This window comes from Peromyscus eremicus, chromosome 14 (assembly GCF_949786415.1).
Source record: "Peromyscus eremicus chromosome 14, PerEre_H2_v1, whole genome shotgun sequence".
NCBI classification, from domain to species: Eukaryota; Metazoa; Chordata; class Mammalia; order Rodentia; family Cricetidae; genus Peromyscus; species Peromyscus eremicus.
In genome coordinates, this window is record NC_081430.1 from 40,037,845 (window position 1) to 40,053,662 (window position 15,818).

Below are 15,818 nucleotides of genomic sequence, written 5' to 3' on the forward strand. Positions count from 1 at the left end.
CTCCAGTCTGAAGATGATTTCACATTAGTTGGCACCTAAATCATTTTTTTTTTCATTTCAACAAATGTGATGATATGTTTGCATCTAATTATTACTAAAAATGCTGACAAAACCATGTCCTTTTAATAAGAGTTGCAGGATACTGCTTCTGAATAGATTTTTTTTTAAATGCTGACTCACAAAATCTAAATATAAGTTTCAGTAAAGAGAGAAACTACAGGGCACAAAAATACAGTGATTTAAGCAGTGAAAACACCAAGATGAAACGTATACAACCGCATTTGCTTGTATACACATCACAGAAGGGTAGATTATTTTCTTAGGTTTTCCAAAACTGAAGAGATTAGACTGAGAACTCTGAACACAGAATACTTAAAAAGCGGAAACACAATCCATCACTGTTCCCAAACTTTGTAAACTTAAGTAAAGATGATCCTGAAAATATTCTTAACTTCATGCAGGAAAACAGTCTACACTGACAGGCTCTGTTGTGTATAATAGGCACACGGCCTGGAGTGTTGACATGGCAGGACTCTGCTTAAGAGAAGGAGGATAAAGGTCTAGCTCACTAAAGCTCAGGAAAGGGTAATCCAGTTGCTCTGTCTGATTACAAAGGGCACAGGGTAAACAAGACCAGTGTCTCCTAACAGGAAGCCCATCACCTGGCCAACACAGCTGCTTTTCTCTGAGCATTAACTTATTTCGTTGCTATTACTGCTTTCTCCTCTTGGTATGAAATATGGCTTCTGAAAGAGATTTACAATTTTCCAATGAAATTATCAAAGCATTAAAAACAGGATTTTTTTCTTCTACTTAAGTCTGAACGTTCCAATCAGGAGGAACTTAAGAGTAGCCTGGCCTTTTTGTGAGGCATCAAGCAAGGCGGGCCCAGTTACAAAGCTGGCCATATAGGTCAGGCCAGGTTGTAGGTCAGGCCGTGTAGGTCCATTGAAACAAGTGATAGGAAACTAGAAAATTACCCCAATTCACACTGACTACAATTTAGCAACAGTAACAAACCAAGCAGAGGAGTAAAAATAGAATAAGAAAGAACAGGTTGGGGTGCAGTACAGGTACTACAAGGAATTTGTTCTCAACACATAATTCCTGTGCACCTACTATAGCACAGGTCAGGTCAGTGTACTTGGATGTGTCAGAGGCTAAGTGGAGGACATACTAGTGCAAACAGTAACAAGCATACCAGTCATTTTTATCACTGTCTGGAAAAACCTGATACAAAACATTTGAAGAAGGAATTTGGGCTCACTGTTTCAGATATTTTGATCTCACTTAGTTGGCTCTACTGCTGTCAGGACCATAGCGGGGCAGAACACCATAGTGGGAGTGTGTGGTAAAGCAAAGCTGTTCACATTACTGTTTGGGAAGCAGAAAGGAGCCAGAGGTAAATTATACCCTTCAAAGACACACCCAGGGACCTACTTCATCAAACCAACTCCATTTTCTAATAGCCCATTCAACTATGAACTCATCAAGGGATTGATCCATTAATGAAATTAGCACACTCATCATCCAATCACCTTTTAGTAGCACCACCAACAGGAACAAGCCTTCAATACATGAGCCTCTGGGACCACGTTTATCTAACCCATGACAGCACTGTCCTGAAATAATGAAATTAACAGATGCAATGACAGGACTACAAGAGAGGAACTCTTCAACTTGGAGGATGTGTGATCTCTAATAAATAAATAAAATCTCTACATGAATGAAGAGGGTCCACAGGCACAACCCACATCCTACAGAGGAGACGGGGTAACAGGAGGACTGAGGTGGAGGAGAAATAGATGTGAATATTGGGAGGCAGAAATGGCCTAAGCATGTAAGAGCCATCAACATGGAGCCAACATAATGCATATCTATAAAATAAATGCTGGCACTCAGAAACAATGCCAGAGAAAATAGGACCATTCAAGAAATACATTCCAACTCATGGTAAAGAGTCCTGGATATTTTCTCCATTAAGAACCTGTGTCATTGAAGGACTAGGGTAGAATAGACAGAGCGTATACTGTTTTTCACAAAATGATCATTAAATCTGCTGACGAGTGAACAGTGAGAAAAGGCCACGGTTCAACCGGAATGAGAGTCCACAGCAGTCAGCCACATCCTCAGAGGGCTCTCTTTAATTATCCAGAGAGCAACAATCTTGTTGCACTCCTAGTGAGTTTGCATTCCTCATTAGTAAGTCAAGATTAAACATGGAAGGTTGTCTGTGAAATAACATAATAGTATAGGCACTGAGGAAAGAGTAGGTCCCTTCTCATTTATTTCTTGTAGTGTAACCTAATAAAGAGGGCTAATTTTCAGGAATTTTGAAAAATAAAAAATTAGAGGCAAACAATCTGATCTAAGGAGCACGATCAAGTTCCCAAGCTAAGGTAACAACAGTTAAAGACACTGGTTCTCAACATATGGGTCACAACCCCCAAAGGGGTCATATATCAGATATTTGCATTACAAATTTTAACAGTAGCAGAATTACAGTTATGAAGTAGAAACGAGATAATTTTACGGTTGTGGGTGACCACAGCATGAGGAACTATATTGAAGGGTCGCAGCATTACAAAGGTTGAGAACCACTAGTCTAAGAGAAATTAACTTGAACTCAGTAAAACATTTACTAACTTTTATTTGTTAAACCAAAGACCTATGGACGCCAAAGAATAAGCTCTGTATAGAACCATAGCCAAAATTCTCAGGCAGCCTCTGTACAACACAAAGAAAATCCAGGTAAGCAATGAATGTCTGTGAAATGTCGCTCTTTCTAATTTGCCTGTTATCTTTACCTACTACTGAAATATCTACTATCTAACTGAATCATGTCTACATACTTTAAATTTCTTCTTATAGTTTGCTATAGCAGGCACAAACTGTCTCCATTGTCAAGTGTCTAGCAGGTTTTTTGTTTGTTGTTTTGGTTTGAGACAGTTTCTCTGTGTAGTCCTAGATGTCCTGGAACTTACTGTGTAGAGCAGACTGGCTTCAAATTCAGAGTTCTTATCTCTGCCTCCTGAGTGCTAGGTTTAAAAGCATGGTGGCGCATGCCTTTAGTCTCAGCACTCAGGAGGCAGAGGCAGGTCGATCTCTGTGAGTTCAAGGCCAGCCTGGTCTACAGAGCTAGTTCCAGGACAGCTAGGGCTGTTACACAAAGAAACCCTGTCTTGAAAAATTAACCCGGGGGGGGGGGGGGGGGGGGGGGAGCATGTATTACCATGCTCCAGCTCTAGTAATTGATAACATATAAATTATTTTCAAAATAATATAATATATGAGCTTGACTTTGCATTCATTATTTTGAACCACCAAAGGAATTCTCAATGATCTTGGCAGTTATACTACAGACAATTCTCTCATAAAGAACTATGACAGATACTACACCATCTGATACACATGCCTATCCTGGACAGTGTTGTCCAAGAAGGAAGCCATGAGACACATAACATATACTGGACATGTGAAATATGGCTGGTTGAAACTGAGATGTGCTGTGGAGTAATATGTGTAACGTATTTTGAAGGCCCAATTGATAAAGAATACCTCAATAATATTTCACATACTAAAGTGATCATAGAGAATACATAGCCATATAAATATAGTAAAATTAATTTTCACACCTTTTAATGGGGTTATAAGACAAGTTAAAATTATATTTATAGGTCATATTTATGTCTTTGCTTTGGGACAACATTCTTCTACATTGTTGAACAGTTTTTAATAACTATGTACATCTGCTACCGAATATTCCAGGACAGGAATAAATGAAGAAATAAACTCAGAAGGAAGTAGTTGAATAAGAGTTATGTTCAAAAAAAGAATATATATATATATATATGTATAGTTAAATTATTTCAAAATATCACTTAATAATTGAGGAAATGTTAAATTGATGTTATTAGGTAAATATTCCTGGAAGGCATTTCATGTAGTAATCAAGGATAATAAATACTTATTAGGACTACATTGTGAAATGAAATGTTTGTGGGTCACAAGAAAGGCATCTGGTATTTCTCTTTAAAGAAATAGAAAGACAGAAAGAAAGAAAGAAAGAAAGAAAGAAAGAAAGAAAGAAAGAAAGAAAGAAAGAAAGAAGAAAGAAAGAAAGAAAGAAAGAAAGAAAGAAAGAAAGAAAGAAAGAAAGAAAGAAGAAAGAAAGGAGGCAGACATTCAGATAGACAACAGGACACTCTTTTTTCTTTTTTCTTTTTTCTTTTTCTTTTTTTTTTGCCATTTTAGTATTAAGAGTTTTCTTTTGTTTTTAATTGTTTGTTTTACATTTGTTTGTTTGTTTGTTTGTTTTACATCCTGGTCACAGTTTCCCCTCCCTCTTCTCCTCCCATTCCCTCCCCTACATACACTCCCTCTGTTCCCACTCCCCTATCCACTCTCCCTCCATTTCTGTTTAGGAAAAGGCAGGTCTCCCATGAGTCAACAAAATATGGCACACCAAGTTGCAGTAAGACTAAGCACCTCCCCATATATTAAGGCTGGGCAAGATGACCCAGTATGAGGAGTAGGGGAGGACACTCTTCTAATTCCAAGCATAGACAGAACCAGTGGAGCTCAGGGACAAGGATCTATTGCTACATGTTGCTCAATGTGTAGTGTGTCTTAAGCCTTAAGAACATCTCATTTAAATTATCACAGTAGTTCTGCTGGGAAACAGCATCTTGCCATTCTATGGGCAGGATCAGTGTGGTTGAACACATATTTACCATTCACGTGATGCCAAGCCCTCATCACTGGGGTTGCACATACTTTGTCAATTCTCCAAAACAACACAAAACCATAGAGAACTATCGCTGCTCTTTGGACTCTAATATTCATAAAGAAAAGACACAGCAAATATACTTCGTGTGTCAGGGATAATATATTTTGCCATTCTCAGTCTAATAAAAAAAAATAAGTTACTTGAAACATTTCTTATCTATGAGGCAGAATGTTCACATATAAGCAAGTAATTTACATAATTTTTCTTCTATGAACCTTGGATGTATCCTAGTCATAGGACTCTTACTTGCTATGAGTAAGACCCTGGGTACAATTTCAGCATCACAACACAAATTATTCTGAATACTTTTGTTCCTGAAACTGGATTACATATCTTGTCATCCCTCTCTGATTCACAATGGCCAAAAAAGCCAAAAGTGGGTGGGGGGAGACTTCTGTCATTTGACAGTTGAGGGTCAGTTCCTTCTTCCTTCAGCCTTTCTAAAGGATAGTGCCAATCAAACAGGGACGGGTGAGCAAAAAATTTCATCAGTGCAAAAATGACAAACTCCTCAAAGGAGAAGCCCACAAAGGCATCAAACTGTTACAAATAGAGATGAGGGTGTTCACTCTATGACAACAGAATACATGTGTGCACAAAACCCATGAAAAAAAATCACACATCCACTGCCAAATCAAAGAAAGGTTCTCTAAAGAACTTACATTCTAGAACTTTATTCAGGCTTACAGCAACAGAAATGTCTTGACTCGTGCCTAAATCTAACCCAGCAAAGCTATTTTCTTCAAAAGTAAGGATGTAATACCCTTTTCCAAATGTCTTATTCTATAACTTAATTGCTCCTATAAGAAGCAAGGGGAAAAAACTGTGAACTATAAATTAAGGAGGAAAATCTAACATAATGGTGAAATAGTGTCCAAAAACTGATACCCTTTTTGCATTAAAATATTCAGGGCTAATTATGATTTTAGCACTTGTTTTTATCCTTGCTTTGTTCACTGGCCAAACTTAAACACTTCTCATCTCCTTCAATGAAAGTAGCGCTATTATGTTTCTGGAAGCATGGGCAGGGTTCCTCAAAGCCTAATTTCAAGGTCTTAATTGGCTGAGGCAATGGGAGACTATACAAAGCCCACTTCACAGAGAAGGGCAGGATTGCCAGGTCACTTGAGAACAGATGAAGAGCTAACTGGAAGCTATTGCTGAAATCTTGCAGAGTGTTCTGGGAAGTTTTACCAAATAGTAACTTACAGAAAATGGAAGCGAACCATCCATCACCACAGTACTGAGCCCAGAGAGGTTGAGCTTGTTGAAACAGAACAATTAAAACATAGAAACAGAGATTCTCACTTAACCACACATCATCAAGCCAAGGAGGCTAAATGAAGACAGGGTACCACTATTGGTTCTGTAACATACTTTCGATTTTAGAGATTCTCAGATTATTAATCCTCATCCTCTCTAAGGTCCCAAGAAGGCTGTTACTAACACTTTTCTCCATCTGGTACCATGAGACCCACCTTCTATGGTAACATGTGCAAAATTTGAAGAGTAATTCATCATCAATCCATTCATTTCAAACCCAACATCTGTGGTACTACAAGATAATTAACACATTAAATTATCTTGATCCACAAGCAGCTTAATGCTTAATAATATAACCATAATTAATCATTAATAACATGCATGATAATAAAAAGAACTTAGGTAAATTGATTTCTTTGTCATCAACTCTAATTACTGGTAACAAATTTCCCAAACAAAACAGACCAATTTTTATCTGTGTAATTTAGACTCTATGAAAAAGAAAAAGACCTAAAATTAAGCTACGAAAACCTTTTAAATCGTTTTATGTTCACATTAACAATAAAGACACACACTAAAAAATAAAATTAAATGGCACCTTACGCATTTGGGTTTCCAGTGAGGACTTCACTGCTAATTTCCACTTAGCAAGTCAACAGAGAGCTCAGACACTTGCTGACATTTCAATAAGAAAATATAAATTTGTTTTATTTTACTATTATGAGAAAAATGCAATGTGAAGCTAAGTATTCATGTGGTTGTCTTTTTTATTTTTTAGAATGGGTTCCCACACAATTCATCTTTCTTAAATTCATACTCTAGTCCCTCCCTTGCTCCACCAGCTTTATTAATCTTTCTTGCATCTATTCTCTGTAAGTTCTGAGGAAAATCCAAGGTCTTGCTTCTTAATAAATTCTACCCTGTATTAGAGGCAAATATTGTTGACTCGTCTGACTGTTTTCTCTCTGGGTCACCGGAGAACAGTTCTTGAGTCTGGGTTTACTCTAGCTCATTCTTGTCTTCCTCAAGCATTTTACAGTTGAAAATTTATTCTTTATTGTCTACTGTCCCATAATCAGTTCCCTCAGTTTCAAGCTACCCGCAACAGGAATGAGCAACAAAAAACAAAATACTGTTTTTCTTTATCTTTGCACCAAGCAACAATGACCAGTAATTCTGCAAGTGTCATTATTACATGTATTTTTCTTTGAGTAAGACAAGTTTGAAAAAGTGACTTAATTTGGCAAGTAATAGAAATGGGTGAGTGTGGCTGGACAGCCAATTAATAATGTGCAAACAAAACACAAATGGAATCTCACTGCTAATCTATGTGATATAGAAAATGCCTACAGTTGGTGGCCAAGGAATTTCAAAATGTTAAGAAATTTGGGTCAATGGCCAGATATCAGCTCTTTACAAATCTAAAATATAACACACAATTATGCTTCCTTTTTAAATTATGATTTTTCTCTCACTAAATGTTAATATTATACCCTCTCTAATGACGCTGTTTCATTCATTTAGTTGTCCATTTATGGGCTCAAAATCCTTGGCATGTCAACAGTGCACTGTGCTATAGCACTGGAAGTACAACACTTTGCAACATTTACAAACCACTTCCTTCCGGAAACCTCCTTGTCTCCATGTAGCCATGTGCCAGTGGATAGATTATCCACCCAGTACATTCCTTATCTGCCTATGCTGGACATGCACTGAGACAAAAAAAAAGGTGACGCATTTGGGTAAGGACTTTCTAGCTGCTTGCCCAACTGCAGCCACTACTGCTAAGACAAAACTGTCAGTCGATGAGCTGAGCACAAAAAAGGAAAGTAGATGGTGTTTAACCCCTCTAGTGCCTGCCACTTGGACTCTTGGTTAACAGACACTGACTAAAAACAAACTGAGAAATCATTCTCTGTTACAAAGGTCTTACTTTCTCAAAAAATAATTTCCCTTCTTCATATCTTAGTAGTAGCTTTCCTCTTAAAGCTATGTGTACAAATATTTTCTTCTTTGGATTTTGCATGCCACATTAATCTAAATACAAAGAAATGATGACAGGGTCAAACACTACTTACTGACAATGAAGCTGATTTGTAACCTAGTGTTAGCTAGGGAGTATGACATAAAGCACAGGAAATACGTAAAGCTGTGGTCTCAAACTTCCATAGCCAGCTGTGGAGGTATACTGTCATTTTTGTACTGCCATTAAGGAAAAACAGGAAAGCATCCTTTGACATCTCCTGTAGCCACAGCTAACAATACTCAACTGGCCTGGAGCAACAGTCCTCTGGATGTGGCCTGGATGGGCAAGCCTCCACATAACACTATTAAGATATGATTTCCTCTTTAATACTTAACCTTTTCATGCTTATCAAAATGTAAAATGAAGTTACTTTTAAAAGGAATACTCTGAACAAGCAAGTCATATATTAAATTTCAGATTTTCTTAAGGGTACACTACAATGAGCTTCCTGTGCTTCTTAATAGAGTTCATCAATAAGGCAATAAAGCAATGGCTTAAGAACAACAATACTTGACTTCACAGGTTTTAGGCATCATTTTTCTTTTTCCTGTTATGATGAATGCAACTATACATGTACTTTTCTAAGTCATTTGTGTAACGTTTGACTCTGTCATAATTCTTCCAAACTCTGTCCTTCTTAGCCCATTATTTTCACCAGTGAGCTTACACCTCCTAATATGTGTGCATCTATTTATTGTATTCATTTTCTGGCACCCAAGTCAGAATAAGGTAAGCTCAATAAAGGACCTTTCCCTTTGGTTGATTATTGTTCTCACCACCAGGGAGAGAGTCCCTAATACAAAACAAGTCTTCATTGAATGAATGGATATTTTACTTCAATCATTTTATCAGGAGAGAAGACAAAGCCTTACCAAGCCAATTCTCAAACACATCCCATAGATACATATTGAAAGCACAAAAGAGGACACTGTGGCCAAAGGAAATCTCTCAGGACTCAACAGCTTGCACCGATAGTCTCGGAAATGAAGAAAAATGAGAGAATGAGAGGCAAGGAAAGAAAACAGTTTAGGAAAAGTCCTAAGTGAAGAAGTACCAGGAGGTTTTTTTTCCCAGTGCCACGGTCCTATGGAGCACGCGGACCCACCTCTCTTCTCCTGGTGGAACTCCTCCAGAAGCTGCCCCTGCCTCTCGATGTGCTCGAACAGACAGAGCAGCTCAGACTCCTTGTGCTCCGTCAGGTCCCTGAGCTCCTGTCTGCAGAGCATCAGCTGCTGCCGCATGTTCTTCTCTCTGCTCTCTCTCTCTTTCAGCTCCTCACAGAGCCACTGAAGCTTGGTCTAAAGACAAAAAGACATTTATATCTACTTATTAAAAAGCAAAATGAAAGTCTGGAAGACAACAGCCTATCTATGAGTCAAAAAAAAAAAGTAACATTACAATAATCCCAACAAATAAAAGACAAATTAAGACACAATTTGAACATTTAATTTGCTTAAAGGTTTATAACAGTTAAATGTTATTTCAGGAATTAAGCTATGAAAGTCAAAAGATTTTTATAAAAATGCCCAGTGCATTCTACTGTCTTTAGAAAGACAACACTACAGTAGAGTTTGGCCAACCATGACACAGGTGGTAGTCCCTTAATTTGATATGTAAGACAATTTAGTAAAGCCATTTAAAAGTTTACAAAACACTTGAGAATAGAATGACTTGGATTTAGAGATGGGGGAATGTTAATGAATACATTCATAGTTACAATGACTAGAAATACACAGTGCCATCCATCCTACAAATCAGGTAGATGGAAAGATTACAGGCTGGAAGAATGACACCAACAGCTCACATAATTAAGTCAGCCCATGCAACTCTTCTGCAAAGACTCTAACCTCACCCACCTTCAATAGCCAGGGGTTTCAAGCAGAATGGCAAATACATTTTCTACTTTCAATATAAAATTACTCTGTAAGTGCTGAGGATACCCAAGATAGGTCGTCCAAGCCCAGCTGACTTTCAATAGTCTTTACTATAGGCAGAAGTAAGCCGTGTGAAACATCTGATGGAAAGGGAAAAGTGGGCTCAGTGATAGAAGAGAAAACTGCTAGTGTACATGTGCAGACACTGAAACCCTGAGAGTCTGCTGGTGAAAGAGCATGTGGTACACATGTCTGCTTCAGAAAACCATCACAGTTACAGAAAAGGTTAGACAGAGTTACCATATAAGCCAGCAATTCTAAGTAGAATAGATAAATGAAATCCATGAGAAAGCCATACAGGTATAGTCAAAGCACCATATTTACAACAGTCCTGAGAAACCGAAAGGCCCATCAAATGACAAATGGATAAATAAAATGAGAGCTACCCAAGCAATCAAATATGATGTCAGCATAAGCAAGGCAAACACAACATGACACAAAATGGGTAAACCTTGAAAACAACTTTTTCTATACAAAGAAAGGCAATCACAAAAGAGCATGCTTGTATGACTCCATTTATTTCCCATCCACAATAGACAAATCAATAGAAACAAGGCGGTTAGTGGTTGAGCAGGACTGGGAGCTGGTGAAAGGTAGGCTGGCAAGTAACAGTGAAAAGTTCTGATTTTCTTTCTAGGTGAAAAAGGGTTCTAAACTTGTGCTGATGGCTGTACAACTCTATAAACATACTAAAGGTACTGGGCATACCTCAACTGAGCGTGTGTGTGTGTGTGTGTGTGTGTGTGTGTGTGTGTGTGTGTGTGCAGACATGGACATATAGGAGGGAGGGTACCACATACACAATTATGATGTGTATATGGAGGTTAAAAGCTAATGTCAGCTGTCTTCCTCTTCTGCTCTCTATTTTACTTTTTGAAAAAGTTCCCTCAGTGAACCAGGAGCTCACTGATTGAGATTAGCTGGCCAGCAAGCTTAGGGGATCCTTCTGTTTCTACCTGGCCAGTGCTAGAATTACAGGTATATGCCACCGGGCCCAGCTTTTTACATGGGTGCTGGGGACCTGAACCCAGGTTCTCATGCTTGCACAGTAAGCACTTATTGACTGAGTAATCTATTGTTTAAACAACAACAAAAACCAAAAGGCATAGAATGTTACAGGGGCTAGAAAAACAAACCTGAAATTAAGCCTCCCTGAATAAATAAGATCAGGTTCCAAGTACATACAATGCAGTCTGTGGGCCTGTCTTATCTGGCCATCATTGAATAAATATGGATGTCCCTCAACTTCAATTGGGCTGTGGAAACAAACTATGACTAAAGAAATTAACAAATCCTGCCTTACTTTCTAACATTCCATTTAAAATATTCATGCAAATGCAAAGATATGAAAAGTTCAACAAGACAGGAGACAAGGAAACATGATCAACTCCTTGCCAGATAAAAGGAACCATATCCACTGGGCCACTGAGGAAGGACACAGGGTTGGGCTGACATCGTTATCCTCATTCGCCAGAAAAGGGAGTGCTCTTTAGAAAATATAATCTCCATTCTGAGAGGAGCATACAGTGGAGGCTGGAAATCAAGGAATGGTAATACAGCTGCAAGCAAATGAAGAACATGGGATGAGCCAAAACCTGCATATTTCATATCTGACAGTTCCTCCAAACTCACAGTCAGGTAGAAAGAAGAATCAATATTGGTGTCTAAGTTTCTAATTTATGAAGTGTAAAACAAAACACCAGAAGCAACAAAGTCTTGGGAATGAGAAGTCACTGTCAGACTGGAAAATGAAGATCTTGAGCCAATGAGACACAGAAGCAAAGATAACTGAGTGAGTATAAGAGTATAGAGCTCAAGAGAATTGGATAAGGATACAGATTATGGCTCAGCAATGGAGGCAGCCAAAGTTCTCAAAACAGATAAGATTATCCAGTGAGAATGACTAAGAGACAATAAACAGTTTGAGATGTGATGGATAAACGCCTCAAAATGAAGCAAGAAAGTGATCTTTCAAAGACAAGAGGTAAAGCCAGTTCTATCTGCTATCTATTTGGCAGTTTAAACACATACATTTTTGTCCTTGTAAGGGATTTAGATCTTTAAGACTTCCACCAAGAATGTTGTATCTTTACCTAAAATCTTCTGTAGAAAGGGCCAATGTCAACACATTGGCATTAGTATGATGTCATAGACTCTGAAGGATCTCACAAATGGAATTAAGATGTTTTAAGTTCTAAAATGATACTTCTCATGCATATGTCTATGTACATACATATATTTGTAATGGAGTTATAGCACACTGGTAATGAGGCACCACATAAAAGCCATGCAAAACCCCCAGTATCAGGCACAGGAAATCTCCCCTCCAGTTGTTGCCTGGAGGAGTATGATAGTCTTCCAAAATAACAAGAGCTATTACCATCACCTTAGTTGTCCTCTAGACAACTAAGAGCCTAGTGCTGAAAATACAATACACTTTGAACACAGGACTTGGAGGAATCAAGCTGGAACTGACCTGGATGACTCCTCTCTGAGAACAGGTTCTCATTGGATTGGAAGGTGCTATGCAAGCTGCTAAAGGAAAAGAGTAATTGGTAGTCCTACCCTGCTGAAAAGCTTATGACCCACAATGACTAGACTGGTAAGACAGCCTCAATGGTACAAAAGTGGCACTTTTATCTTGGGAATGGAAAAACCAACAGCTGTCTCATCGTACTTAAGACTTGTTCAACTAGAGGAAATTTGTGCCTGGTACTGGAAACCCAGTCAATTACCCACAAATTGAGAAGTTAGAGACCTGGAGGAAAACCTACCACTACCATTGTTCTATACCAACATTACTTTTAAATCTATTCTAAATGCTAATCTTTATAACTACAGATGAGTATAGCTCTCATCCCTCATCCAAAAAGCTCTCTATACAATAGATGGAGATTATTATTATTATTATTGACCGAGATCCACCACTGGTCAAACTGAAGAGAATACAGGACTGTGGGGTATCCAACCTCAACTGATACATCTGCAATGTAACCCCTACAGAGGCTAGAACACCAGTTGCCAGATGTCCCCTAGCCAAGACAGCACAAATGCACCCAACAAATCTCAACAATAGGGTTGCCTGAACAAGACCAGCATACTGAAAACTCCAGTTGAGATGCCAATGTGGACAGCAGAAATTTCGCATGGTCTCATACCTAGATGAAGTGCTATAAGTAACCAATGGCTGCTAAGAAAATAGTTAGTTTCCTCTAGGGATGAGCTCCCACAATGTTGAATCTCAAGTGGTTAACCCTAGACACAGGTACATACGAGCAACATTAAATGGACTCAGTAGGTTAGATATACAGTGATGTGTGTGCCACACACATGTAATGAAAACAATCAAAAAAGAGTCCATAATGGTGTGGGGCACAGGAGGAGTCTGAGAGGGGTGGGGTGGGGGGGAGTGATAAAGATATCAAGTGCTCATGAATGTACAAAGATCATTCAGGCTGTTGTTTCACTATTTTAGCATTCTGAACTACATTTGGATATTTGAAATACAACAGGCCTTTCTAAAATTAACAGTAAAAAATAACAGTATAATAAAATTCAAGGAACACTTTCCCTCCCACGGTGTAAGCATCAGTTTTAATGTGATCAGGCCCAAAGTTCTCCTCAGCTCCCAGGGCTTCCTGGCACATGACAACAAGACCCTGTTCCACCAGCTCATCTAACAGCCTAAAGAGAAAACAAACTCCACATTGTCATCATGTGTTTTCCTCGTCATGCTCAGTGCTCGCTCATTACCACTGCAACAGCTGAAAACACTTTTGGTTTAAAAAACAAAAAAAGAAAGAAAGAAAACCCTTGAGACCACCACTCGCCAGCCTCTATTTACCCTGTTTTCACGCAGTGATAGATTCGCAAACACAGAAACTCAGCCCGCACTTCCCTTTCCTGGGTCCATTCAGTTCAATCTCATCTTAGTGTCTGACCTCTGTTCACTATAGTTCACATAGTCAGTCCCTGGCATTACTGAACAGTGTTAATAGAGAAGCAACAAATCTGCCTTGTCCCGCTGACATGTGGTAAAAATAACACGTAACACACACAAAAAAAAATCATTCCTGGAACTAGCCATCATACAGGTTTAAGTTATAAATTAAATTTCATCCTTTCAGAAGCTGTACACTAAAGCAAAAGCCTAAACACATATTTACAGAGCACTGAGGGAGGTGAAGAGAATCATTTTGTGAGGGTAGGACCCTAACCTTGAGAGTTGGTGCCTCTGTGAGAAGAAAGAGAGACCAAAACTCTTTCCCACAGGACGTACACAGAAGACGGATGAAGATGAAGACACAGACAGAAGGTGGCCTCCACAAACCAGGAAGATAGCCGAGGTGCTACCTTTATCGTGGACTCTCTCCCCAACTATGAGAAAATAAATGCCAAATGTTTAAACAACCAGCCTGTGGGATTTCACGAGGACGAGTCAGGGAGATGACTATAATGTGACCAATGGCTTTAATCGACTCCTGCAAAGGCTTTATCTTACTGTCAAACAAAATTAAGATTCAGTTATACTTGGAGGCTTCATACAAAGTGAATATGAATATAGACTGTATTAATAATCCAAAATAAAATTAAAATTTATGGAAATTTAATCAACCAATAATCAATTGTGAGAAATCGTGTTTGTTAGATAAATACCCAGCATCTTCATTAAGTATCTTGAAAAAATGGCTTGGAACCTAGGACTTTAACCACTGCAAATTATAATTAGCTGGCAAGGCTATTAATCATACAGCAGAAACCTTTCTATGAACCACTCACAGGAGCATTTTACAGATTGCATAATAGACTCATTTATTTACCAACATCAACAAGCAGTGCTAAATAAACCAATACAGGGAATTTGGAAATAAGGCAGTTTTTATCTCTGTAGCTCCAGCTCATAATTAGGTGGGAATATTCATAAGCAGCTAGTAAAACTATCACAAGGATCTTTCTATTCTGTGAGAGCCCTCTACTGAGACTTCACATAACACAGCAAAGTCACTAAGTAATGACTCAAAACTCAAAACCAGAGAAAACAGAAAATTCACATAAAAGATGATAGCTTATGTAGTCAGCAATAACACTAGGACCCATAATTTTGCTGCTTTAACTACTATGCTTCCCTCATCAAAACTCTAAAAATAATTTCAAAGAGAAAAGGCTTACATAAGAACCAGGGAGGGAAAAAGAATGGTAATTTTTTTAGAATATGCTAAGTCACCAAAGTAAACTGAATCAGACCATGTAATTCAAACAAAAGTCAGATTAAAGGAACATTTTACATGTTTATGTGGCACTAGGGATCGAACCTAGGGCCTCACACATGCTAGGCAACTGCTCTACCACTAAGCCAATCTCCGGCCATTTTTACTTTGGTTTTGAGACACAGTCTCACTAAGTCCACCCTTGAATTGACTGTGATCTCCTGCTTCAACCTCCTAAATAGTTAGATTATAGGTCAGACTCAGATTAGGATTATCATTTTTAAGTAATACTTTCTTCACATTTTATTTCTAAATATGAACAAAAAAGAAAAAATCTCCATAATAACAGTATGTTTAAAGATTTAGTTTCCCCTAAACTGTGCATTTTCCATATATATACCCTAAAGCATATTTCCAACAAATGAAACAAACATTGAGTATGCTATTTTCTCTTTTACTGAAGGACAGAGTATTAGATAATTATTCATATCCTAAACAAGAACATACAGTACCAAACATTTTTGACACATACTATTTCAGAGGCAATATCCAAAAACGTAAAGTTTTATTTAAAAATGGACTACAGAACTAACATAGAA

General features: G+C 38.2%; 1 protein-coding gene across 1 annotated transcript in view; it reads right to left on the reverse strand.

The window, feature by feature from the left end:
- Cep128 (centrosomal protein 128) overlaps positions 1–15,818 on the reverse strand; it is a 334,023-nt gene that overhangs the window by 182,685 nt on the left and 135,520 nt on the right. The window contains exon 18 of the mRNA XM_059279885.1: positions 9,184–9,376. Coding sequence (XP_059135868.1) covers positions 9,184–9,376 — 193 coding nt within the window. The remainder of the gene's footprint in view (positions 1–9,183; positions 9,377–15,818) is intronic.